This window comes from Amblyomma mixtum, chromosome 5, assembly GCF_055824585.1.
Source record: "Amblyomma mixtum isolate Tamu chromosome 5, ASM5582458v1, whole genome shotgun sequence".
NCBI classification, from domain to species: Eukaryota; Metazoa; Arthropoda; class Arachnida; order Ixodida; family Ixodidae; genus Amblyomma; species Amblyomma mixtum.
The window spans coordinates 165,322,118-165,349,867 of NC_143016.1; the positions used below are offsets into that span (position 1 = coordinate 165,322,118).

A 27,750-nucleotide genomic window follows, 5' to 3' on the forward strand; every position below is an offset into this window, starting at 1 on the left:
ATCAGAGGAAGCCCAAAATGAAGAAATGAGGCTATGTATGTACCGTAATTTCTGGTGTACAATACGCGGGCTATACATATCTATAAGTTGAAATTTTGCAGTTTTTCGACTGCCTGTAGCTGAGAATTATACGGCATTTATTTAATACCGGCAAGGACAACACCTAATTCCCAGCCATTAATGTTTTAAGAGATTCTGTGATACTAGCGCTGTCCGCGCGTATACTGTACTTGCTTCTGTGGACTATATATGCTGTGGCGACAGTGTAATGAAAAAATTTCTTTACGGAGAAAAATTGGGCCGTACAGACTTACACTTGGCGCGGAATGCATACTGTCAATTGCGGTAACTTCTTTTGCGCCGGCGGAGGGCAAAGTGAAACAGATGTTTTAAGAGCGTTAGCAGTTACTCCTCACGTTTCGAGATTTCCTGGTGTCTACTACCAACCTGAGATCAATCACAGCGCCATCTGCGGCAGCCCCTAGAAGAAAGCATGTCCCCCTTTGAGACTTGTAGCGGCACCTACAATAGCATAGTAGAAACAACCACCTGGCCCGCATCCCAATGATGAAGTCAGGGTCTAACATCGTGCATAAAGGTCGAACTATATGACGACGAAATTGTTATGGAAGCAGAAAGTTCGTCTAAGCAATCAAGAGAAGAATCTGATGAAGGTGCCAATGAAGACGTTAAGCAATGATCTGTGTGAAAGTTGGTTGCAATATGTGCAATTGAAATGTTTGTGTGTTAATCATATGGGCAAATAAAGGTACAAATTCGCATTCCCATTGGTGTACTTCCCTTTAATCTCATTCATATCGGTTCTAGTAAACGAAACAGCTACCGCTCGTTAGTTCAACGTCTTCCAGACGGTGGCGGCCTTTTTTTGACTGCTTTTAGTTCGTCGGGCTTAGGGTAATCAGCATGCAATATTGTAAATGTGCTGAGGGCTCAACCAGAATGTCCTCTGCCCTGACATGAGAAGGAAATGAAAAGCAGGCTATGCGCACCACTATTGTCAACAGTGTCGGAGCTCAGAGGAAACGCGATTGATAACAGGGTAAAAGGCAGGAAACTGTTCTCAATCGGTTCTCAGGCGTCTGAGAGATGGAGACGGACCAGGGAAATTAACGTGGGTAGGAGTGCCCAGCTCAAGGAAATGGGGACCTAGAGCGCAGAGGCGACGGCATGGAGAGGGTGTCCGCCAGCTTCAGTGCCCGGATCAGCAGCCTCCGCGAGGCAGGAAGCCAAGCGCCCACAAGGACTCCGAGTGTCCCCGGTCCCCGTCACAGTTCGCACCCGGAGACGCGCTGGTGGTCTTCGCCTCGGGGCACAGCCATGTTCGCAAGCACGGTGTTCCTGTTAGGCGTGCTCATCGCAGTCGGCGTGGTGGCGGTGGCCCACCGGCCGACGCGGGAGCCCCACGTCGCCGGTGAACTCCGGGAGAGACTCCGGCTGGCCCAGTGCCGAGCCACCTGCCTCGGGGAGGTGAGTGACCTTGGAAGGAGTGGACGCCTACATTTAGCATTTATTCCGTAGCTGACTTGTTCAAAGAGCGCGGCGGTTCATAGCTCGCTTAACCAGTGGCTTAAAGTCCCACAGCTGCGCACGGGGTTGTGAGAGAGGCCGTAGTTGAGAGCTCCGGATTAATTCGACTGCCTGGTGATCCTTAACCTACACTCACTTCGCATGGCACACAGCCGCGTGCGACTCTGCATCTCTGCTCTAATGAAATGTTTGTGCCACGGCCGTATCAGCCTCTAAGCCGCCGCGACGGCTGTTTCAAAGGTATTCGCTCTGATACTGACTGCGCAGTTGTGCAAAGTGCCTGGCCGTCAATTCCTTCAACAATTCATGTGTGGTGTAAAGATGCAACGCAGTTTTGACAGCTAGAGCTTGGAGCAAATATAAGTAATATTTTCTTTCATTTAAAGGGAAAAACGTAAATATGAAGTTCTGGCGAGTGAAGGTGTCAAGCCTGGTTCACATGCGAGCGACTGAGCGGCGCGTCGCAGCGCAAACTTTCAACTCGCTGAAACCTCGTCGCTCTGCCCGCTCGAGCCGCTGCGACGGCTCAAAACAGGTTTTTACACCGCGGCGGCAGGAATCGTTAGCGTTTCCGCTTGCATGTGAAAGAGGCTTCAGTCTTTGTAACAGTAAATTACCTTCGTTGCGTAATTTTCCTTCGCCGCAAAAAAAAAAAAAATTATCATACGCAGTTTTCGTGAGGTCAGTCGTTTTCCGATTTCTTCGTACGAATGCCCGCCAGATACAGATTGTCCTTGGCGAAGTCGCGGCTTTGAACATTCCAGGGTTGACGCCCGCTCACTTTACGGGCCGTCGGCCGCACAAACTAAGGCATCCGTGGGCACACTCGGAGCAGTCGACTGCACTGGCGGTTTCTAACGCTTCGCTCACAGCTGTGAGTAAACGAAATATTTTTCCTATGGCGCTCTTACATTCGCCGCTATTTTGGCGCCTGTAAACTTATAATGTGAACCATACATAACGCCACCACTCCAAAACATGAATAATTCTTGTGTTCTCAAGAAATGGGCACAAATTCTGATAGGTCAGGTCAAATGTTTAGGGGAATCCCCCAAGGTGGAGTAGATTTCTAATAAGGGAGTAATTACTTCCTCACCATTAGCTTGCCATCCCGGTTAGCTTAATTGGTAGAGCGACTGCTCCGGTGTAGCGGTGGTCCCGGGTTCGAACCCCAGACCAGGATGAATTTTCAGGGCAAGCTGTATAAATTTCCTTTGTAGCCGTATAGCTGCGCCGCTGCGCTCGGGTGGATGTAATTGAGTAATTACTCCCTTATTACAAATCTACTCCACCTTGGGGGTTTTCCCTAAACATTTGACCAACACAGTTCCCACTTCGAGTTATTGATCAATTCGCTCTTGCCCTACCACAAGCTTGCCGCCCCGGTTAGCTCAACTGGTAGAGCGACTGCTCCGCTGTAGCGGTGGTGCCAGGTTCGAACCCCGGACCAGGACGAATTTTTTTTAAACTACGAAGTTTCTCAGGAAGCTGTAAAGGTTTCCTCTGTAGCCGTATGGCTGCGCTCGATTTGATGTCAATGAGCAATTACTCCCTTATTACAAATTCTGATCAGTGACCGTCATCAATGTCGGTTTACTTTAACATGGCTTACTGTAGTCTGGTTTAATCTGCCCCTGTAGCTTAGTGGCTTTGTGATTCGACTGCCGTAAGCTCAAGTACGCGTGACTGATTCTCGACCGCGGCAGCCTTATTTTGATGGAGACAAAGTGCGAAAACGCCCGTGTGCTGTGCGATGTGAGTGTAAAGCAAGCCCAGGGGGTTTGCTTCAAAGCACTATTGTGGCGCTCCTGTAGCATTCATGGAAGTCCTACGCATCGGAGGGAGCAGGACGAAAAATCTTACCTTCCGGAGATTTGGGACGCTCAGCGCGCATCACGAGCAAAACAGTGTGGCCCAGAAGCAGACCCCCCGGGCTCAGAACTTCTGACAAAGGCTGTACATATCGCGACTTCTGCTATCATAGCTTTGTTCTTGCCTGGATCGTCTGTCTTTCCGTGTGTCAAGTTTACTATCTGTGATTGCGTAATATGTTTATTTGCCTTTTTTGACGCATTATATGGAGTGTATCTTGCTTATATGCGTGGATTTAATGGAGACATACGTGCATTACATATCTTGTTGCGCGGTTGTGTGTATACATACAGTGACTTTGTTTCCATTGGCACTATTTTGTCCTTTATCAATTTGTATCTTCGCACTTGTAATACTCCATTTTATCTTCGCACTACCAATGCATATTTTGCAGAACTCCTCGTTTTTACATGTGCTCTTAGTTGCCACTGAAATTTCGGTGCAATTAATCGCAATGCATTACCGGTGACAGCTGCTGCTGCGCACTACACTGGAACGAAGGACAGCGTAGTTGAGATTTTTTTTCCTGGTCGTTGCATATGTACAAAATGTAAAGGTTCTTAAACGACAAAGATTCATTCAAATTATTGACCTCTATACTTGCTAATTTCATGGCCTTTATGTTTTTCATATGAGCGGCATGAACTGGTTTCCTGGTTTCGAACTGATATAGTTCTAGAGTTCTTGTGATATTTTCTTTGCTTATTAAATACGCAAAAGCATGGAAGCATAGGTATCAGTTAAGTCTGCCACGGTTTTTACTACATACGAATGCATTCTTTTATTTAAAACAAATACACATTTCACTTGTCTAGACAGTACGTAGCGTTATCTAATACACAATGGCAATGTCAGAATGGCAATGCAATTATTCTTGCGTTTGATCCCTCGACGAATTCTATCAGGAGGCCGCGCTGCAACATCAGCCTACCCCCAGAACAACATTTCTGGCTACGCCACTGTAATATAGCTATTACTAATGGTCAGCTCAAACCTCTAATTCCAACCAGGTGTCGATCTGTAATAGTTAAAAAGCTTTCAAAATTTAGTTTAGAACTAGAATGCCTTGCTAGCATGATTCGCTTTTTATTTAGCGTCGGTCACCGTTTGTATTGCATGCCACAGAAAGCACGCCTTTATCCAGAAGACTTTTAACGACTAGTCACAAACTGCCCTGAAATCCCGGTATACTTTAATTCGGTTTAATGCACTGTCTTTTCACCAGATTCTATTGCATTGTTATCAGCCGCTGCACCGACTGAGTGATAGCAGTGATAACGACGGAGTGGCGGCGACTCATTCAACAACACAACAAAGAAAGCAGTAGAACTATAATGGAATAGTTACGTTATGGTGGCCGCGAAGTTTCTCGCCCTTTTCGGAAGAGATGTAAGGATGCATTTCGATTGAACCATTTCACTACAACATTTTTGCTATTTCCTAATCTCTGAACTAACAGTACCAGGTGTAGTTTGACGGAGCCCACATCGCGTGGAACTAATCAGACTAGAAGTTATTGAGCGTGTAGCTTTAAAGAAAGACTACTCTAGTTATACGCATTACATCACTGCATGGAAGTAGCGAGTTATACACGATAATGTTCACTACTCTGAGCCTGCACGACTACAGCGTGCGCCCAGCAACACTGCATAGATTTGCGGCCTTAAGGTTGCTACACTGCCCTCAAGTCTTATTGTTTGTGACGTTTGTACTTTCAGCTTGGCCTGAAAACCGGGTCCCAAGAGATTGAGTGCCAGGGAAACAAAGAGTGTTACATGGTGAGTCTACTGTATGAGGGCCTAGGTCAAGTAGAGTTCACAATATTTATCTAGCCGAGGGAGGCAATTTGAAAAAGAGCGATTTTGCACAACGCAACAGTTTTGGATGCAAAGCAGAAGTCTGCGCTGTAAAAACCAATGGTGGTGTATTGCATCAAATTGCACTCTCTTGAACATGTAGGCAATTTCAGGCCGAACGCACTTGGTTGTTAGCCCTAGCTTGGCCATATTTAGAGCCCAGCCTGAGGCGTGATAGTGCCTTTTGAATCTCAGTTTTTATCTTCATTATGAGCGCAAGTCATACTTGCTTCGGGAAATCCATGTCATATCATCCAAAAAGGACTTTCTGCTTCTCGTGGGTGCAGAAAGCATGGTTGCTAGATCTAACGTATATTCTTGATGAAATAGGAGTTCTCTCTTCGGCGAAATATTTTATTTTTATTATAAAGGTCACCTTGCATGGAGGTTTCAACTCCTTCAATGCGTGTGGGAACATGCATAAAGCACAAGAAGATCTCACCTCGCGGTTGCGTACATTTAGGAATTTATTGTTAGCTCCTTGAACAACAACACTACACGGAGCCGTTCCCATGTGCTCTGCCTCGGGATATGCACCTTCAGACTGGCGGTCCTTCTTTGAGCGCATGGATGGGTTCCGTATACTCACCAGGTGTTCGATCGACGTGCGTGCGGAATTGATGCAAACCCAAAAGAAACACAGCTAATAACTAAGCAATGCCTGATTGCCCAAAACACAACACTTCCAGAACCCTTAGAATACTCTATAATGACTCAAAAGACAGCAGAAAGGAGGCGCGCAGTGTGCCGAGCGCATGTTGTTGTCGTCCGTGTTCGTTGTCGGCTAAGCACATGCAGCGTACACGTCGGCGACATGGTAGCCGACAAGGAGCGTTCGTCAGGACAGCGTCGGTTCCTCTCACCACTTTCATTGTCCCCGCAGTGCTGGGAAGTGTGCGATCTCTTGTACGACAACTTCACCATCTGGGGACCCATGTGCACCGCGGCAGACATCTGCGTAAGTCAATCCGCCCTGCAGGGGTTTTTTTGTTTGTTTTTTGCGGGAGACCGTCGTGTACAATATGAGAGGGAACGGAGTAAGAGCATTCAGTTATTGATATCATCATTGTTAGGCGCGACAGGCATGGCTCTTTTTTTGTTTTGTAACTTGTTCTCCAATTAGAGTGTAGCATAAAAAGTCATTTTCTACTTTGGTGAAGAAATAGCTAAAAAATTCGCACTTGTGTGCGAAATTGTTCTTCTCTTTCATATTACACACGGGAGTGCAAATGATAAGGGTATGGGTGCCAATATGAGTCAGTGGAGCAGTCCAGTCTGCTCTGTGCTAGCACAAATGGAGAAAAATGAAGCGTACATGAGAAACCGTTCCGTGAACATGCCGCTCCTTTACGTTTACAATTGGCAACGCGTAAATAGCACCAGAAGGCCATAGAGCCCTTCGCTGACTTCAGCCTGCGCTTCTACATATGCGGGGTGTTATTTTTTCCTTTTTTAAAGTTCCAAAAACTTTTTAAATGGGGTTTTTGAGGTAAATGGAAGCACTTTCCGGTATAGTAATAGTAGTGTTGGCAGAAGTCAATAAACTGGCGATTAATGTTAACTAATAAACTGATTAGGCCTAACTAAGCTTAGGCCTAAGGCGTAGAGCGTTGAAATTGTGTGCGTGCCTCTTTAAGCATCATCGCTCACTTGGATGTTTTGTCATCTGTAAGCTTCCTTTTTGGCCATTGAACGTTCTGTGCACCTATAACACGTGAGGAAGGAACAGAAAAGACCAAGTCAAGGCAGCCCGCAGTGCGGATGTTCGACTAAAGGCTAAAACTTCCACTGAAGGATGAACTGGTGGGCGAGTTGGTCTGACGAACACATCAGCGCTGTGTTCGTCCCTTTCTCCCCTCTGGCCCTGTGCCGTAGCGCTGCTTCACTAGATTCCACTGAAGGAGCTGTTAGCCGAGGACCCGTGTTCTTGTCTCTATTGTTTACGTATTTTTTTTCTTGTTGTTCGCCTGTTCTTCTGAGCGCAGCGGCTCCTTTAAGAGTGTGCTCAACTAATGAATGCGTCCCAACACCCATTGTGCAGTTTTCCGGCTGTCAGGTGGCCTGCTCCTTCAAGCGCACAAATGGAACCGGTACGTAAACTGCCACGTAGTCGCACAAAACTAGAGGGGGCCATTTGTACTTAGTGCCGATATTATGAGCCGAACACAAGGCAGGGCTCTACGTACCGGACCTAGCTGACTGCGTTTTTTCTCTGGAATGTTTTGTAAAGATGCTACAGCTCTCAAGTAGTGGCTTCAAATGCTAGAATGAATGTATTCTCGCTAAGGAGTCAGTCTCTCAATTTTAATGTGGCTTCATCCGCTGTTTTAATGATGTTCGCAATACGTTTCCATTGACTGGGTGATTGATTACCTGATATTTATTTTGGTTTCAATAGCAGGCATGGATAAAATTAGCTTTCAAATATTTTCGTTTTCCTTCTTCGTGTTGTGACTCTTTCATGTCAGGAATTCATAATGCTTCTGTCATAGTGAACAAGTGATAAGTGAAGTGAGATCTTAAACCGAACTCTACTAGATCCGCACAGAAGTAAATTATTGCCTTGGCTACCATCGCCTTGAAAGAGTGGTACAGAAGCCGGGCATTTGGCTGCGGAAATCAAGAAAAAAAATAGGACCACAGAGGCGCGCTTCATTCAAACAGCCTCCTCACATCCCAGCAAGTCCACGTGCCGAACGGACCCCGAAGAACGCGGGCTTCCTCCTCGCAGGCATCGCAGCTGCCAAAAGGCCCGCAGAGGAGGAACTGGCCGGCGTGTTCGCAGAGCCGCCGCGGCTGGAAGCGGTCGACGGAGACCAGGCGGTGCGCGTGACGTGGCACCGGCCTCTGGGTCTCGGGGGCGTCCCGGCCGAAACGGCGCTGGTGTACCTGCTGCTGCTGAGGGGAGTGGTGCACCGGGACCGCTGGGAGGAGGCCGCACAGGTACGCATGCCAGCCGAGCGGTCGGAGATCTGGCGACGTGAAAGCATGTGCCTCGTGTTAGGTTTGTGCAGTTAACAGAATAACAGAAAAGGTAACAGAATAAATAAAGAGCATATAGAGGATGAGACTGGACGAAGACAAGCGGGCAGCGGTATGCTGTGCCTCCTCTCGAATTTGCATGGTCGTGCACTCAGACTTTCGCTGTCTTATACGTTTTCGGTTAGAAGGTTTGATGCAGCAGCAACTAGGATGGCGTGTAGTCACCGCCATATCCGCCCCAGGAGCCGTAACTTTGTAACGCTTCGTTTCCCCTTTCTACTACTGCTCGCGGCTTCCCGATGGCGTAGGACGTCGCGGACGACTCCAACGACAGACGACCTGAAGAAAAGGGAAAAGGAAACGAGCCGCTACAAACCACAACCCCAAATTGGCGCTTTTCATCCCCATCTGTTTATTTCACTCATTCCCGCCGGCTGTCCCTTACAGCGGCCATCTTTTTACCATTGATCGCGGCCACTGAACGCGGCCGCATTCTTTCAGTTGTTTGCCGGGAGATGTTCAAGATGTTTGGCCAGTGTGCGAGGATCAACAAAGCTGAAACCTGATGTAATCCTTTCTCTCTTGATGGTGGATATTTCTGATAACTACTCACGTAATAAAAGTAGCAAGGTTTATGCTTAGGTTTGAGTATTTGAAATTACGATGGCATAAATTAAATTGCGTTGTCAAAAAGAGCATATGTGCATCAGATCCCTCTAGAGGCTAAGTAAGACGCTAGCGTGACGAACCCGTCAAAGTTTACGCTGCGTCCGTGCACACGTCGTCAATAGCTCTTGACAGTCACTAATTCCTTGAAAAAAAGGAAGACCGCCAAACAACTGCAAAACTCACTGGAGAGGCTGTGATGACGTCACAAGGTCACGTGACCTATTTCTCAGGTGGACAGTAAACATCCCAAACAATGGGCACAGACCGCTAGCGCACCTAATTCGGATTTCTCCTAACTATGCATATCAACCGTCATTGTTTTATGCATGCTCGCCGCAGAAAAACGGCATTACGTCATTCCTAAAGGAGGTGCGCAAATATGCCTGCAAGCTTCACCCCCCCCCCCCCCCCCATTTCGAGGAACCTGCTACGCCTCTCTGTTATGTTTTTTTTTTGACAGCCCCAACCATCGCACCTCGCTCTTCACAGACGCAGTACCACAACGCGACCCTCAGCCGCAGCCAGCTGAAGCAGGCGTCCGAGCTGGAGATCGTGGCTCTGGCGCCCCGTGGACCCTGCGCGCGCACCCGGCTGATGCTGGAGCTGGACGCCGTACGGCCAGACCAGGACACCCTGCTGTCGGACGCCGCGGAAAGGGTGGAGACCTGCGCCGCGCCCAGCTTGCTAGGACTGCGCCACTCGGCGGGGCGAAAGGTCGAAGCGCAGGTCTCCTGGGATTGCGGCCACCACTCGTCCCACTCCAAAAGAGTCAAGTTCGAGGTGTGCTCTCATTACAGTTGCTTTGTAGAGCACTTTTAACGTACACCGATATTTGTGTGGAAGGGTTTCCGCGAGGTGAATGTCAGAGCAGGTGGCAAAAATTAGCGAACACCTAGATAATGGCCAGCCTGTGCTGCGATAGCGCAAGGATATAGCCTCGATGCGTTGTCGCATCACTTTCGGTTTGTTGGCATTACTTCCGGTCAGGCACGTAATCGGGGATGGGGGATGGGAGGACCCCCCTGTTGTCGTGCAGTGCTCAGCTAGCTGTAAGTACCCCCCCTCCCCGGCAGTTATATAGAAGAAATTATCTTCAGTCCCTCCCGAAAAAAATTCCTCTCTACGTGCCTACTTCCGCTAGTCACTTCCTGTTTGCTGACGTTATGCTCGCTCATTCATACCCAGTCATGAAATTGCATGCTTTATGTTATGACCGCTTGTCAAGTGTCGTTGATGACGTCGTCAAAGGTGTCGTAAAGTGTGACCCGACACGGCGACACTGCCAAATGGCCCAACCAGCTCCTTATGCTCCCGCATAAAACCGCCTCCCGTCATTACCCACTCGACAAGCGCAATAATATCCAGACAGCCCGGAGAGTGTGGGCTTTCGAGGTGTACCCAAGCCTGGGAAATCTTGGCAGATGCTTTAAATGTGGCGTACTGCCTCCACGTACCCCATGGCGCTAAGCATTGAAAAACCAACTCTGGATTAAATCTTCAGTAAAACCCATTCATTTCACAAGGCCGTAAGAAAAAATTACGGGATGATCAGACATTTGATATATAGCAATTGTGCGAAAGCGGTTGGATTTAACCTCGATTATTAGTTCGTTGCTTTCACTTCCCTGACTACTTGTACTAAGCCATGGCCATGGACCAAGGCCGAGGCTTTAGACACGCGGCATAATTTTTCTGGAGGGTGACAGTGAGCGGAGGTGGGGGAGAGTCGCCGTGGGTCAGCGGCCAGCCCCGTGGCTAGAGGAGGTGGGGTGTCTGGAGGGTGCTCCTTCGGGACGGCAGCTGCCTTTCCCAAAGCGTGCTTGAATTCTGTTCAGAGTTAGTTGCTTTTTTAATCCGTTGATGCTTCGGTATCTATAGTCGGATACAACTTAAGAATACAGCGGGTTTTCCCCGTCAAAAGACCCCCCTCCCAGCCAATGGCGTCGGACAATTATCATGGCCCTGCTAGGGCGACAATGCCGGGAGCGGTGCCACAATGGAGAGAGGGGCCTATACTCAACTGTGGAGGGAGGGGGGCTATCTCCTTTTATCCTTCGGGACAGCAGCTGCCTTTCCCAAAGCGTGCTTAAATTCTATTCACATTTGCTTTTTTAATCCGCTGATGCTTCGGTATCTATAGTCGGATACAACTTGAGAAGGCAGCGGGTTTCCCCGTCAGAAGACCCCCCTCCCAGCCAATGGCGTCGGACAATTATCATGGCCCTGCTAGGGCGACAATGCAGGGAGCGGTGCCACAATGGAGAGAGGGGCCTATACTCAACTGTGGAGGGAGGGGGGCTATCTCCTTTTATCCTTCGGGACAGCAGCTGCCTTTCCCAAAGCGTGCTTGAATTCTATTCACATTTGCTTTTTTAATCCGCTGATGCTTCCGTATCTATAGTCGGATACAACTTAAGAAGGCAGCGGGTTTTCCCCGTCAAAAGACCCCCCTCCCAGCCAATGGCGTCGGACAATTATCATGGCCCTGCTAGGGCGACAATGCAGGGAGCGGTGCCACAATGGAGAGAGGGGCCTATACTCAACTGTGGAGGGAGGGGGGCTATCTCCTTTTATCCTTCGAGACAGCAGCTGCCTTTCCCAAAGCGTGCTTGAATTCTATTCACATTTGCTTTTTTAATCCGCTGATGCTTCGGTATCTATAGTCGGATACAACTTGAGAAGGCAGCGGGTTTTCCCCGTCAAAAGACCCCCCTCCCAGCCAATGGCGTCGGACAATTATCATGGCCCTGCTAGGGCGACAATGCTGGGAGCGGTGCCACAATGGAGAGAGGGGCCTATACTCAACTGTGGAGGGTGGGGGGGCTATCTCCTTTTATCCTTCGGGACAACAGCTGCCTTTCCCAAAGCGTGCTTGAATTCTATTCACATTTGCTTTTTTAATCCGCTGATGCTTCGGTATCTATAGTCGGATACAACTTGAGAAGGCAGCGGGTTTTCCCCGTCAAAAGACCCCCCTCCCAGCCAATGGCGTCGGACAATTATCATGGCCCTGCTAGGGCGACAATGCAGGGAGCGGTGCCACAATGGAGAGAGGGGCCTATACTCAACTGTGGAGGGAGGGGGACTATCTCCTTTTATCCTTCGGGACAGCAGCTGCCTTTCCCAAAGCGTGCTTGAATTCTATTCACATTTGCTTTTTTAATCCGCTGATGCTTCAGTATCTATAGTCGGATACAACTTGAGAAGGCAGCGGGATTTCCCCGCCAAAAGACCCCCCTCCCAGCCAATGGCGTCGGACAATTATCATGGCCCTGCTAGGGCGACAATGCAGGGAGCGGTGCCACAATGGAGAGAGGGGCCTATACTCAACTGTGGAGGGAGGGGGTCTATCTCCTTTTATCCTTCGGGACAGCAGCTGCCTTTCCCAAAGCGTGCTTGAACTCTATTCACATTTGCTTTTTTAATCCGCTGATGCTTCCCTATCTATAGTCGGATACAACTTGAGAAGGCAGCGGGTTTTCCCCGTCAAAAGACCCCCCTCCCAGCCAATGGCGTCGGACAATTATCATGGCCCTGCTAGGGCGACAATGCAGGGAGCGGTGCCACAATGGAGAGAGGGGCCTATACTCAACTGTGGAGGGAGGGGGGCTATCTCCTTTTATCCTTCGGGACAGCAGCTGCCTTTCCCAAAGCGTGCTTGAATTCTATTCACATTTGCTTTTTTAATCCGCTGATGCTTCCGTATCTATAGTCGGATACAACTTGAGAAGGCAGCGGGTTTTCCCCGTCAAAAGACCCCCCTCCCAGCCAATGGCGTCGGACAACTATCATGGCCCTGCTAGAGCGACAATGCAGGGAGCGGTGCCACAATGGAGAGAGGGCCTATACTCAAATGTGGAGGGAGGGGGGGGCTATCTCCTTTTATCCTTCGGGACAGCAGCTGCCTTTCCCAAAGTGTGCTTGAATTCTATTCACATTTGCTTTTTTAATCCGCTGATGCTTCGGTATCTATAGTCGGATACAACTTGAGAAGGCAGCGGGTTTTCCCTGTCAAAAGACCCCCCTCCCAGCCAATGGCGTCGGACAATTATCATGGCCCTGCTAGGGCGACAATGCAGGGAGCGGTGCCACAATGGAGAGAGGGGCCTATACTCAACTGTGGAGGGAGGGGGGCTATCTCCTTTTATCCTTCGGGACAGCAGCTGCCTTTCCCAAAGCGTGCTTGAATTCTATTCACATTTGCTTTTTTAATCCGCTGATGCTTCGGTATCTATAGTAGGATACAACTTGAGAAGGCAGCGGGTTTTCCCGGTCAAAAGACCACCCTCCCAGCCAATGGCGTCGGACAATTATCATGGCCCTACTAGGGCGACAATGCAGGGAGCGGTGCCACAATGGAGAGAGGGGCCTATACTCAACTGTGGAGGGAGGGGGGCTATCTCCTTTTATCCTTCGGGACAGCAGCTGCCTTTCCCAAAGCGTGCTTGAATTCTATTCACATTTGCTTTTTTAATCCGCTGATGCTTCGGTATCTATAGTCGGATACAACTTGAGAAGGCAGCGGGTTTTCCCCGTCAAAAGACCCCCCTCCCAGCCAATGGCGTCGGACAATTATCATGGCCCTGCTAGGGCGACAATGCAGGGAGCGGTGCCACAATGGAGAGAGGGGCCTATACTCAATTGTGGAGGGAGGGGGGCTATCTGCTTTTATCCTTCGGGACAGCAGCTGCCTTTCCCAAAGCGTGCTTGAATTCCATTCACAGTTAGTTGCTTTTTTAATCCGCTGATGCTTCGGTATCTATAGTCGGATACAACTTGAGAAGGCAGCGGGTTTTCCCCGTCAAAAGACCCCCCTCCCAGCCAATGGCGTCGGACAATTATCATGGCCCTGCTAGGGCGACAATGCAGGGAGCGGTGCCACAATGCAGAGAGGGGCCTATACTCAACTGTGGAGGGAGGGGGGCTATCTCCTTTTATCCTTCGGGACAGCAGCTGCCTTTCCCAAAGCGTGCTTGAATTCTATTCACATTTGCTTTTTTAATCCGCTGATGCTTCGGTATCTATAGTCGGATACAACTTGAGAAGGCAGCGGGTTTTCCCCGTCAAAAGACCCCCCTCCCAGCCAATGGCGTCGGACAATTATCATGGCCCTGCTAGGGCGACAATGCTGGGAGCGGTGCCACAATGGAGAGAGGGGCCTATACTCAACTGTGGAGGGAGGGGGGGCTATCTCCTTTTATCCTTCGGGACAACAGCTGCCTTTCCCAAAGCGTGCTTGAATTCTATTCACATTTGCTTTTTTAATCCGCTGATGCTTCGGTATCTATAGTCGGACACAACTTGAGAAGGCAGCGGGTTTTCCCCGTCAAAAGACCCCCCTCCCAGCCAATGGCGTCGGACAATTATCATGGCCCTGCTAGGGCGACAATGCAGGGAGCGGTGCCACAATGGAGAGAGGGGCCTATACTCAACTGTGGAGGGAGGGGGGCTATCTCCTTTTATCCTTCGGGACAGCAGCTGCCTTTCCCAAAGCGTGCTTGAATTCTATTCACATTTGCTTTTTTAATCCGCTGATGCTTCCGTATCTATAGTCGGATACAACTTGAGAAGGCAGCGGGTTTTCCCCGTCAAAAGACCCCCCTCCCAGCCAATGGCGTCGGACAACTATCATGGCCCTGCTAGCGCGACAATGCAGGGAGCGGTGCCACAATGGAGAGAGGGCCTATACTCAAATGTGGAGGGAGGGGGGGCTATCTCCTTTTATCCTTCGGGACAGCAGCTGCCTTTCCCAAAGTGTGCTTGAATTCTATTCACATTTGCTTTTTTAATCCGCTGATGCTTCGGTATCTATAGTCGGATACAACTTGAGAAGGCAGCGGGTTTTCCCTGTCAAAAGACCCCCCTCCCAGCCAATGGCGTCGGACAATTATCATGGCCCTGCTAGGGCGACAATGCAGGGAGCGGTGCCACAATGGAGAGAGGGGCCTATACTCAACTGTGGAGGGAGGGGGGCTATCTCCTTTTATCCTTCGGGACAGCAGCTGCCTTTCCCAAAGCGTGCTTGAATTCTATTCACATTTGCTTTTTTAATCCGCTGATGCTTCGGTATCTATAGTAGGATACAACTTGAGAAGGCAGCGGGTTTTCCCGGTCAAAAGACCACCCTCCCAGCCAATGGCGTCGGACAATTATCATGGCCCTACTAGGGCGACAATGCAGGGAGCGGTGCCACAATGGAGAGAGGGGCCTATACTCAACTGTGGAGGGAGGGGGGCTATCTCCTTTTATCCTTCGGGACAGCAGCTGCCTTTCCCAAAGCGTGCTTGAATTCTATTCACATTTGCTTTTTTAATCCGCTGATGCTTCGGTATCTATAGTCGGATACAACTTGAGAAGGCAGCGGGTTTTCCCCGTCAAAAGACCCCCCTCCCAGCCAATGGCGTCGGACAATTATCATGGCCCTGCTAGGGCGACAATGCAGGGAGCGGTGCCACAATGGAGAGAGGGGCCTATACTCAACTGTGGAGGGAGGGGGGCTATCTCCTTTTATCCTTCGGGACAGCAGCTGCCTTTCCCAAAGCGTGCTCGAATTCTATTCACATTTGCTTTTTTAATCCGCTGATGCTTCCGTATCTATAGTCGGATACAACTTAAGAAGGCAGCGGGTTTTCCCCGTCAAAAGACCCCCCTCCCAGCCAATGGCGTCGGACAATTATCATGGCCCTGCTAGGGCGACAATGCTGGGAGCGGTGCCACAATGGAGAGAGGGGCCTATACTCAACTGTGGAGGGAGGGGGGGCTATCTCCTTTTATCCTTCGGGACAACAGCTGCCTTTCCCAAAGCGTGCTTGAATTCTATTCACATTTGCTTTTTTAATCCGCTGATGCTTCGGTATCCATAGTCGGATACAACTTGAGAAGGCAGCGGGTTTTCCCCGTCAAAAGACCCCCCTCCCAGCCAATGGCGTCGGACAATTATCATGGCCCTGCTAGGGCGACAATGCAGGGAGCGGTGCCACAATGAAGAGAGGAGCCTATACTCAACTGTGGAGGGAGGGGGACTATCTCCTTTTATCCTTCGGGACAGCAGCTGCCTTTCCCAAAGCGTGCTTGAATTCTATTCACATTTGCTTTTTTAATCCGCTGATGCTTCAGTATCTATAGTCGGATACAACTTGAGAAGGCAGCGGGTTTTCCCCGTCAAAAGACCCCCCTCCCAGCCAATGGCGTCGGACAATTATCATGGCCCTGCTAGGGCGACAATGCAGGGAGCGGTGCCACAATGAAGAGAGGAGCCTATACTCAACTGTGGAGGGAGGGGGACTATCTCCTTTTATCCTTCGGGACAGCAGCTGCCTTTCCCAAAGCGTGCTTGAATTCTATTCACATTTGCTTTTTTAATCCGCTGATGCTTCAGTATCTATAGTCGGATACAACTTGAGAAGGCAGCGGGTTTTCCCCGTCAAAAGACCCCCCTCCCAGCCAATGGCGTCGGACAATTATCATGGCCCTGCTAGGGCGACAATGCAGGGAGCGGTGCCACAATGGAGAGAGGGGCCTATACTCAACTGTGGAGGGAGGGGGTCTATCTCCTTTTATCCTTCGGGACAGCAGCTGCCTTTCCCAAAGCGTGCTTTAATTCTATTCACATTTGCTTTTTTAATCCGCTTATGATTCCCTATCTATAGTCGGATACAACTTGAGAAGGCAGCGGGTTTTCCCCGTCAAAAGACCCCTCTCCCAGCCAATGGCGTCGGACAATTATCATGCCCCTGCTAGGGCGACAATGCAGGGAGCGGTGCCACAATGGAGAGAGGGGCCTATACTCAACTGTGGAGGGAGGGGGGCTATCTCCTTTTATCCTTCGGGGCAGCAGCTGCCTTTCCCAAAGCGTGCTTGAATTCTATTCACATTTGCTTTTTTAATCCGCTGATGCTTCCGTATCTATAGTCGGATACAACTTGAGAAGGCAGCGGGTTTTCCCCGTCAAAAGACCCCCCTCCCAGCCAATGGCGTCGGACAATTATCATGGCCCTGCTAGGGCGACATTGCAGGGAGCGGTGCCACAATGGAGAGAGGGGCCTATACTCAACTGTGGAGGGAGGGGGGCTATCTCCCTATCTCCTTTTATCCTTCGGTACAGCAGCTGCCTTTCCCAAAGCGTGCTTGAATTCTATTCACATTTGCTTTTTTAATCCGCTGATGCTTCGGTATCTATAGTCGGATACAACTTGAGAAGGCAGCGGGTTTTCCCCGTCAAAAGACCCCCCTCCCAGCCAATGGCGTCGGACAATTATCATGGCCCTGCTAGGGCGACAATGCAGGGAGCGGTGCCACAATGGAGAGAGGGGCCTATACTCAACTGTGGAGGGAGGGGGACTATCTCCTTTTATCCTTCGGGACAACAGCTGCCTTTCCCAAAGCGTGCTTGAATTCTATTCACATTTGCTTATTTAATCCGCTGATGCTTCGGTATCCATAGTCGGATACAACTTGAGAAGGCAGCGGGTTTTCCCCGTCAAAAGACCCCCCTCCCAGCCAATGGCGTCGGACAATTATCATGGCCCTGCTAGGGCGACAATGCAGGGAGCGGTGCCACAATGAAGAGAGGAGCCTATACTCAACTGTGGAGGGAGGGGGACTATCTCCTTTTATCCTTCGGGACAGCAGCTGCCTTTCCCAAAGCGTGCTTGAATTCTATTCACATTTGCTTTTTTAATCCGCTGATGCTTCAGTATCTATAGTCGGATACAACTTGAGAAGGCAGCGGGTTTTCCCCGTCAAAAGACCCCCCTCCCAGCCAATGGCGTCGGACAATTATCATGGCCCTGCTATGGCGACAATGCAGGGAGCGGTGCCACAATGGAGAGAGGGGCCTATACTCAACTGTGGAGGGAGGGGGTCTATCTCCTTTTATCCTTCGGGACAGCAGCTGCCTTTCCCAAAGCGTGCTTTAATTCTATTCACATTTGCTTTTTTAATCCGCTTATGATTCCCTATCTATAGTCGGATACAACTTGAGAAGGCAGCGGGTTTTCCCCGTCAAAAGACCCCTCTCCCAGCCAATGGCGTCGGACAATTATCATGCCCCTGCTAGGGCGACAATGCAGGGAGCGGTGCCACAATGGAGAGAGGGGCCTATACTCAACTGTGGAGGGAGGGGGGCTATCTCCTTTTATCCTTCGGGGCAGCAGCTGCCTTTCCCAAAGCGTGCTTGAATTCTATTCACATTTGCTTTTTTAATCCGCTGATGCTTCCGTATCTATAGTCGGATACAACTTGAGAAGGCAGCGGGTTTTCCCCGTCAAAAGACCCCCCTCCCAGCCAATGGCGTCGGACAATTATCATGGCCCTGCTAGGGCGACATTGCAGGGAGCGGTGCCACAATGGAGAGAGGGGCCTATACTCAACTGTGGAGGGAGGGGGGCTATCTCCCTATCTCCTTTTATCCTTCGGTACAGCAGCTGCCTTTCCCAAAGCGTGCTTGAATTCTATTCACATTTGCTTTTTTAATCCGCTGATGCTTCGGTATCTATAGTCGGATACAACTTGAGAAGGCAGCGGGTTTTCCCCGTCAAAAGACCCCCCTCCCAGCCAATGGCGTCGGACAATTATCATGGCCCTGCTAGGGCGACAATGCAGGGAGCGGTGCCACAATGGAGAGAGGGGCCTATACTCAACTGTGGAGGGAGGGGGGGCTATCTCCTTTTATCCTTCGGGACAGCAGCTGCCTTTCCCAAAGCGTGCTTGAATTCTATTCACATTTGCTTTTTTAATCCGCTGATGCTTCGGTATCTATAGTCGGATACAACTTGAGAAGGCAGCGGGTTTTCCCCGTCAAAAGACCCCCCTCCCAGCCAATGGCGTCGGACAATTATCATGGCCCTGCTAGGGCGACAATGCAGGGAGCGGTGCCACAATGGAGAGAGGGGCCTATACTCAACTGTGGAGGGAGGGGGACTATCTCCTTTTATCCTTCGGGACAACAGCTGCCTTTCCCAAAGCGTGCTTGAATTCTATTCACATTTGCTTATTTAATCCGCTGATGCTTCGGTATCCATAGTCGGATACAACTTGAGAAGGCAGCGGGTTTTCCCCGTCAAAAGACCCCCCTCCCAGCCAATGGCGTCGGACAATTATCATGGCCCTGCTAGGGCGACAATGCAGGGAGCGGTGCCACAATGAAGAGAGGAGCCTATACTCAACTGTGGAGGGAGGGGGACTATCTCCTTTTATCCTTCGGGACAGCAGCTGCCTTTCCCAAAGCGTGCTTGAATTCTATTCACATTTGCTTTTTTAATCCGCTGATGCTTCAGTATCTATAGTCGGATACAACTTGAGAAGGCAGCGGGTTTTCCCCGTCAAAAGACCCCCCTCCCAGCCAATGGCGTCGGACAATTATCATGGCCCTGCTAGGGCGACAATGCAGGGAGCGGTGCCACAATGGAGAGAGGGGCCTATACTCAACTGTGGAGGGAGGGGGTCTATCTCCTTTTATCCTTCGGGACAGCAGCTGCCTTTCCCAAAGCGTGCTTTAATTCTATTCACATTTGCTTTTTTAATCCGCTTATGATTCCCTATCTATAGTCGGATACAACTTGAGAAGGCAGCGGGTTTTCCCCGTCAAAAGACCCCTCTCCCAGCCAATGGCGTCGGACAATTATCATGCCCCTGCTAGGGCGACAATGCAGGGAGCGGTGCCACAATGGAGAGAGGGGCCTATACTCAACTGTGGAGGGAGGGGGGCTATCTCCTTTTATCCTTCGGGGCAGCAGCTGCCTTTCCCAAAGCGTGCTTGAATTCTATTCACATTTGCTTTTTTAATCCGCTGATGCTTCCGTATCTATAGTCGGATACAACTTGAGAAGGCAGCGGGTTTTCCCCGTCAAAAGACCCCCCTCCCAGCCAATGGCGTCGGACAATTATCATGGCCCTGCTAGGGCGACATTGCAGGGAGCGGTGCCACAATGGAGAGAGGGGCCTATACTCAACTGTGGAGGGAGGGGGGCTATCTCCCTATCTCCTTTTATCCTTCGGTACAGCAGCTGCCTTTCCCAAAGCGTGCTTGAATTCTATTCACATTTGCTTTTTTAATCCGCTGATGCTTCGGTATCTATAGTCGGATACAACTTGAGAAGGCAGCGGGTTTTCCCCGTCAAAAGACCCCCCTCCCAGCCAATGGCGTCGGACAATTATCATGGCCCTGCTAGGGCGACAATGCAGGGAGCGGTGCCACAATGGAGAGAGGGGCCTATACTCAACTGTGGAGGGAGGGGGGGCTATCTCCTTTTATCCTTCGGGACAGCAGCTGCCTTTCCCAAAGCGTGCTTGAATTCTATTCACATTTGCTTTTTTAATCCGCTGATGCTTCGGTATCTATAGTCGGATACAACTTGAGAAGGCAGCGGGTTTTCCCCGTCAAAAGACCCCCCTCCCAGCCAATGGCGTCGGACAATTATCATGGCCCTGCTAGGGCGACAATGCAGGGAGCGGTGCCACAATGGAGAGAGGGGCCTATACTCAACTGTGGAGGGAGGGGGACTATCTCCTTTTATCCTTCGGGACAGCAGCTGCCTTTCCCAAAGCGTGCTTGAATTCTATTCACATTTGCTTTTTTAATCCGCTGATGCTTCAGTATCTATAGTCGGATACAACTTGAGAAGGCAGCGGGTTTTCCCCGTCAAAAGACCCCCCTCCCAGCCAATGGCGTCGGACAATTATCATGACCCTGCTAGGGCGACAATGCAGGGAGCGGTGCCACAATGGAGAGAGGGGCCTATACTCAACTGTGGAGGGAGGGGGGCTATCTCCTTTTATCCTTCGGGACAGCAGCTGCCTTTCCCAAAGCGTGCTTGAATTCTATTCACATTTGCTTTTTTAATCCGCTGATGCTTCCCTATCTATAGTCGGATACAACTTGAGAAGGCAGCGGGTTTTCCCCGTCAAAAGACCCCCCTCCCAGCCAATGGCGTCGGACAATTATCATGGCCCTGCTAGGGCGACAATGCAGGGAGCGGTGCCACAATGGAGAGAGGGGCCTATACTCAACTGTGGAGGGAGGGGGGCTATCTCCTTTTATCCTTCGGGACAGCAGCTGCCTTTCCCAAAGCGTGCTTGAATTCTATTCACATTTGCTTTTTTAATCCGCTGATGCTTCGGTATCTATAGTCGGATACAACTTGAGAAGGCAGCGGGTTTTCCCCGTCAAAAGACCCCCCTCCCAGCCAATGGCGTCGGACAACTATCATGGCCCTTCTAGGGCGACAATGCAGGGAGCGGTGCCACAATGGAGAGAGGGGCCTATACTCAACTGTGGAGGGAGGGGGGCTATCTCCTTTTATCCTTCGGGACAGCAGCTGCCTTTCCCAAAGCGTGCTTGAATTCTATTCACATTTGCTTTTTTAATCCGCTGATGCTTCGGTATCTATAGTCGGATACAACTTGAGAAGGCAGCGGGTTTTCCCGGTCAAAAGACCCCCCTCCCAGCCAATGGCGTCGGACAATTATCATGGCCCTGCTAGGGCGACAATGCAGGGAGCGGTGCCACAATGGAGAGAGGGGCCTATACTCAACTGTGGAGGGAGGCGGGCTATCTCCTTTTATCCTTCGGGACAGCAGCTGCCTTTCCCAAAGCGTGCTTGAATTCTATTCACATTTGCTTTTTTTAATCCGCTGATGCTTCGGTATCTATTGTCGGATACAACTTGAGAAGGCAGCGGGTTTTCCCCGTCAAAAGACCCCCCTCCCAGCCAATGGCGTCGGACAATTATCATGGCCCTGCTAGGGCGACAATGCAGGGAGCGGTGCCACAATGGAGAGAGGGGCCTATACTCAATTGTGGAGGGAGGGGGGCTATCTGCTTTTATCCTTCGGGACAGCAGCTGCCTTTCCCAAAGCGTGCTTGAATTCCATTCACAGTTACTTGCTTTTTTAATCCGCTGATGCTTCGGTATCTATAGTCGGATACAACTTGAGAAGGCAGCGGGTTTTTCCCGTCAAAAGACCCCCCTCCCAGCCAATGGCGTCGGACAATTATCATGGCCCTGCTAGGGCGACAATGCAGGGAGCGGTGCCACAATGGAGAGAGGGGCCTATACTCAACTGTGGAGGGAGGGGGGCTATCTCCTTTTATCCTTCGGGACAGCAGCTGCCTTTCCCAAAGCGTGCTTGAATTCTATTCACATTTGCTTTTTTAATCCGCTGATGCTTCGGTATCTATAGTCGGATACAACTTGAGAAGGCAGCGGGTTTTCCCCGTCAAATGACCCCCCTCCCAGCCAATGGCGTCGGACAATTATCATGGCCCTGCTAGGGCAACAGTGCAGGGAGCGGTGCCACAATGGAGAGAGGGGCCTATACTCAATTGTGGAGGGAGGGGGGGCTATCTGCTTTTATCCTTCGGGACAGCAGCTGCCTTTCCCAAAGCGTGCTTGAATTCTATTCACATTTGCTTTTTTAATCCGCTGATGCTTCGGTATCTATAGTCGGATACAACTTGAGAAGGCAGCGGGTTTTCCCCGTCAAAAGACCCCCCTCCCAGCCAATGGCGTCGGACAATTATCATGGCCCTGCTAGGGCGACAATGCAGGGAGCGGTGCCACAATGGAGAGAGGGGCCTATACTCAACTGTGGAGGGACGGGGGCTATCTCCTTATATCCTTCGGGACAGCAGCTGCCTTTCCCAAAGCGTGCTTGAATTCTATTCACATTTGCTTTTTTAATCCGCTGATGCTTCGGTATCTATAGTCGGATACAACTTGAGAAGGCAGCGGGTTTTCCCCGTCAAAAGACCCCCCTCCCAGCCAATGGCGTCGGACAATTATCATGGCCCTGCTAGGGCGACAATGCAGGGAGCGGTGCCACAATGGAGAGAGGGGCCTATACTCAACTGTGGAGGGAGGGGGGGCTATCTCCTTTTATCCTTCGGGACAGCAGCTGCCTTTCCCAAAGCGCGCTTGAATTCCATTCACAGTTAGTTGCTTTTTTAATCCGCTGATGCTTCGGTATCTATAGTCGGATACAACTTGAGAAGGCAGCGGGTTTTCCCCGTCAAAAGACCCCCCTCCCAGCCAATGGCGTCGGACAATTATCATGGCCCTGCTAGGGCGACAATGCAGGGAGCGGTGCCACAATGGTGAGAGGGGCCTATACTCAACTGTGGTGGGAGGGGGGCTATATCCTTTTATCCTTCGGGACAGCAGCTGCCTTTCCCAAAGCGTGCTTGAATTCTATTCACATTTGCTTTTTTAATCCGCTGATGCTTCGGTATCTATAGTCGGATACAACTTGAGAAGGCAGCGGGTATTCCCCGTCAAAAGACCCCCCTCCCAGCCAATGGCGTCGGACAATTATCATGGCCCTGCTAGGGCGACAATGCTGGGAGCGGTGCCACAATGGAGAGAGGGGCCTATACTCAACTGTGGAGGGAGGGGGGGCTATCTCCTTTTATCCTTCGGGACAACAGCTGCCTTTCCCAAAGCGTGCTTGAATTCTATTCACATTTGCTTTTTTAATCCGCTGATGCTTCGGTATCCATAGTCGGATACAACTTGAGAAGGCAGCGGGTTTTCCCCGTCAAAAGACCCCCCTCCCAGCCAATGGCGTCGGACAATTATCATGGCCCTGCTAGGGCGACAATGCAGGGAGCGGTGCCACAATGAAGAGAGGAGCCTATACTCAACTGTGGAGGGAGGGGGACTATCTCCTTTTATCCTTCGGGACAGCAGCTGCCTTTCCCAAAGCGTGCTTGAATTCTATTCACATTTGCTTTTTTAATCCGCTGATGCTTCAGTATCTATAGTCGGATACAACTTGAGAAGGCAGCGGGTTTTCCCCGTCAAAAGACCCCCCTCCCAGCCAATGGCGTCGGACAATTATCATGGCCCTGCTAGGGCGACAATGCAGGGAGCGGTGCCACAATGGAGAGAGGGGCCTATACTCAACTGTGGAGGGAGGGGGTCTATCTCCTTTTATCCTTCGGGACAGCAGCTGCCTTTCCCAAAGCGTGCTTTAATTCTATTCACATTTGCTTTTTTAATCCGCTTATGATTCCCTATCTATAGTCGGATACAACTTGAGAAGGCAGCGGGTTTTCCCCGTCAAAAGACCCCTCTCCCAGCCAATGGCGTCGGACAATTATCATGCCCCTGCTAGGGCGACAATGCAGGAGCGGTGCCACAATGGAGAGAGGGGCCTATACTCAACTGTGGAGGGAGGGGGGCTATCTCCTTTTATCCTTCGGGGCAGCAGCTGCCTTTCCCAAAGCGTGCTTGAATTCTATTCACATTTGCTTTTTTAATCCGCTGATGCTTCCGTATCTATAGTCGGATACAACTTGAGAAGGCAGCGGGTTTTCCCCGTCAAAAGACCCCCCTCCCAGCCAATGGCGTCGGACAATTATCATGGCCCTGCTAGGGCGACATTGCAGGGAGCGGTGCCACAATGGAGAGAGGGGCCTATACTCAACTGTGGAGGGAGGGGGGCTATCTCCCTATCTCCTTTTATCCTTCGGTACAGCAGCTGCCTTTCCCAAAGCGTGCTTGAATTCTATTCACATTTGCTTTTTTAATCCGCTGATGCTTCGGTATCTATAGTCGGATACAACTTGAGAAGGCAGCGGGTTTTCCCCGTCAAAAGACCCCCCTCCCAGCCAATGGCGTCGGACAATTATCATGGCCCTGCTAGGGCGACAATGCAGGGAGCGGTGCCACAATGGAGAGAGGGGCCTATACTCAACTGTGGAGGGAGGGGGGGCTATCTCCTTTTATCCTTCGGGACAGCAGCTGCCTTTCCCAAAGCGTGCTTGAATTCTATTCACATTTGCTTTTTTAATCCGCTGATGCTTCGGTATCTATAGTCGGATACAACTTGAGAAGGCAGCGGGTTTTCCCCGTCAAAAGACCCCCCTCCCAGCCAATGGCGTCGGACAATTATCATGGCCCTGCTAGGGCGACAATGCAGGGAGCGGTGCCACAATGGAGAGAGGGGCCTATACTCAACTGTGGAGGGAGGGGGACTATCTCCTTTTATCCTTCGGGACAGCAGCTGCCTTTCCCAAAGCGTGCTTGAATTCTATTCACATTTGCTTTTTTAATCCGCTGATGCTTCAGTATCTATAGTCGGATACAACTTGAGAAGGCAGCGGGTTTTCCCCGTCAAAAGACCCCCCTCCCAGCCAATGGCGTCGGACAATTATCATGACCCTGCTAGGGCGACAATGCAGGGAGCGGTGCCACAATGGAGAGAGGGGCCTATACTCAACTGTGGAGGGAGGGGGGCTATCTCCTTTTATCCTTCGGGACAGCAGCTGCCTTTCCCAAAGCGTGCTTGAATTCTATTCACATTTGCTTTTTTAATCCGCTGATGCTTCCCTATCTATAGTCGGATACAACTTGAGAAGGCAGCGGGTTTTCCCCGTCAAAAGACCCCCCTCCCAGCCAATGGCGTCGGACAATTATCATGGCCCTGCTAGGGCGACAATGCAGGGAGCGGTGCCACAATGGAGAGAGGGGCCTATACTCAACTGTGGAGGGAGGGGGGCTATCTCCTTTTATCCTTCGGGACAGCAGCTGCCTTTCCCAAAGCGTGCTTGAATTCTATTCACATTTGCTTTTTTAATCCGCTGATGCTTCGGTATCTATAGTCGGATACAACTTGAGAAGGCAGCGGGTTTTCCCCGTCAAAAGACCCCCCTCCCAGCCAATGGCGTCGGACAACTATCATGGCCCTTCTAGGGCGACAATGCAGGGAGCGGTGCCACAATGGAGAGAGGGGCCTATACTCAACTGTGGAGGGAGGGGGGCTATCTCCTTTTATCCTTCGGGACAGCAGCTGCCTTTCCCAAAGCGTGCTTGAATTCTATTCACATTTGCTTTTTTAATCCGCTGATGCTTCGGTATCTATAGTCGGATACAACTTGAGAAGGCAGCGGGTTTTCCCGGTCAAAAGACCCCCCTCCCAGCCAATGGCGTCGGACAATTATCATGGCCCTGCTAGGGCGACAATGCAGGGAGCGGTGCCACAATGGAGAGAGGGGCCTATACTCAACTGTGGAGGGAGGCGGGCTATCTCCTTTTATCCTTCGGGACAGCAGCTGCCTTTCCCAAAGCGTGCTTGAATTCTATTCACATTTGCTTTTTTTAATCCGCTGATGCTTCGGTATCTATTGTCGGATACAACTTGAGAAGGCAGCGGGTTTTCCCCGTCAAAAGACCCCCCTCCCAGCCAATGGCGTCGGACAATTATCATGGCCCTGCTAGGGCGACAATGCAGGGAGCGGTGCCACAATGGAGAGAGGGGCCTATACTCAATTGTGGAGGGAGGGGGGCTATCTGCTTTTATCCTTCGGGACAGCAGCTGCCTTTCCCAAAGCGTGCTTGAATTCCATTCACAGTTACTTGCTTTTTTAATCCGCTGATGCTTCGGTATCTATAGTCGGATACAACTTGAGAAGGCAGCGGGTTTTTCCCGTCAAAAGACCCCCCTCCCAGCCAATGGCGTCGGACAATTATCATGGCCCTGCTAGGGCGACAATGCAGGGAGCGGTGCCACAATGGAGAGAGGGGCCTATACTCAACTGTGGAGGGAGGGGGGCTATCTCCTTTTATCCTTCGGGACAGCAGCTGCCTTTCCCAAAGCGTGCTTGAATTCTATTCACATTTGCTTTTTTAATCCGCTGATGCTTCGGTATCTATAGTCGGATACAACTTGAGAAGGCAGCGGGTTTTCCCCGTCAAATGACCCCCCTCCCAGCCAATGGCGTCGGACAATTATCATGGCCCTGCTAGGGCAACAGTGCAGGGAGCGGTGCCACAATGGAGAGAGGGGCCTATACTCAATTGTGGAGGGAGGGGGGGCTATCTGCTTTTATCCTTCGGGACAGCAGCTGCCTTTCCCAAAGCGTGCTTGAATTCTATTCACATTTGCTTTTTTAATCCGCTGATGCTTCGGTATCTATAGTCGGATACAACTTGAGAAGGCAGCGGGTTTTCCCCGTCAAAAGACCCCCCTCCCAGCCAATGGCGTCGGACAATTATCATGGCCCTGCTAGGGCGACAATGCAGGGAGCGGTGCCACAATGGAGAGAGGGGCCTATACTCAACTGTGGAGGGACGGGGGCTATCTCCTTATATCCTTCGGGACAGCAGCTGCCTTTCCCAAAGCGTGCTTGAATTCTATTCACATTTGCTTTTTTAATCCGCTGATGCTTCGGTATCTATAGTCGGATACAACTTGAGAAGGCAGCGGGTTTTCCCCGTCAAAAGACCCCCCTCCCAGCCAATGGCGTCGGACAATTATCATGGCCCTGCTAGGGCGACAATGCAGGGAGCGGTGCCACAATGGAGAGAGGGGCCTATACTCAACTGTGGAGGGAGGGGGGGCTATCTCCTTTTATCCTTCGGGACAGCAGCTGCCTTTCCCAAAGCGCGCTTGAATTCCATTCACAGTTAGTTGCTTTTTTAATCCGCTGATGCTTCGGTATCTATAGTCGGATACAACTTGAGAAGGCAGCGGGTTTTCCCCGTCAAAAGACCCCCCTCCCAGCCAATGGCGTCGGACAATTATCATGGCCCTGCTAGGGCGACAATGCAGGGAGCGGTGCCACAATGGTGAGAGGGGCCTATACTCAACTGTGGTGGGAGGGGGGCTATATCCTTTTATCCTTCGGGACAGCAGCTGCCTTTCCCAAAGCGTGCTTGAATTCTATTCACATTTGCTTTTTTAATCCGCTGATGCTTCGGTATCTATAGTCGGATACAACTTGAGAAGGCAGCGGGTTTTCCCGGTCAAAAGACCCCCCTCCCAGCCAATGGCGTCGGACAATTATCATGGCCCTGCTAGGGCGACAATGCAGGGAGCGGTG

The 27,750-nt window shown here is 50.7% G+C and overlaps 1 protein-coding gene across 1 annotated transcript in view; it reads left to right on the plus strand.

Moving 5' to 3' along the window:
- Positions 1-1,188: 1,188 nt before the first annotated feature.
- LOC149344497 (uncharacterized) overlaps positions 1,189-27,750 on the plus strand; it is a 33,705-nt gene continuing 7,143 nt past the window's right edge. Inside the window, exons 1-6 of the mRNA XM_089547246.1 lie at positions 1,189-1,488; positions 5,139-5,198; positions 6,160-6,234; positions 7,318-7,366; positions 8,008-8,219; positions 9,417-9,707. Of these exons, the coding sequence (XP_089403372.1) occupies positions 1,189-1,488; positions 5,139-5,198; positions 6,160-6,234; positions 7,318-7,366; positions 8,008-8,219; positions 9,417-9,707 (987 nt within the window). The remainder of the gene's footprint in view (positions 1,489-5,138; positions 5,199-6,159; positions 6,235-7,317; positions 7,367-8,007; positions 8,220-9,416; positions 9,708-27,750) is intronic.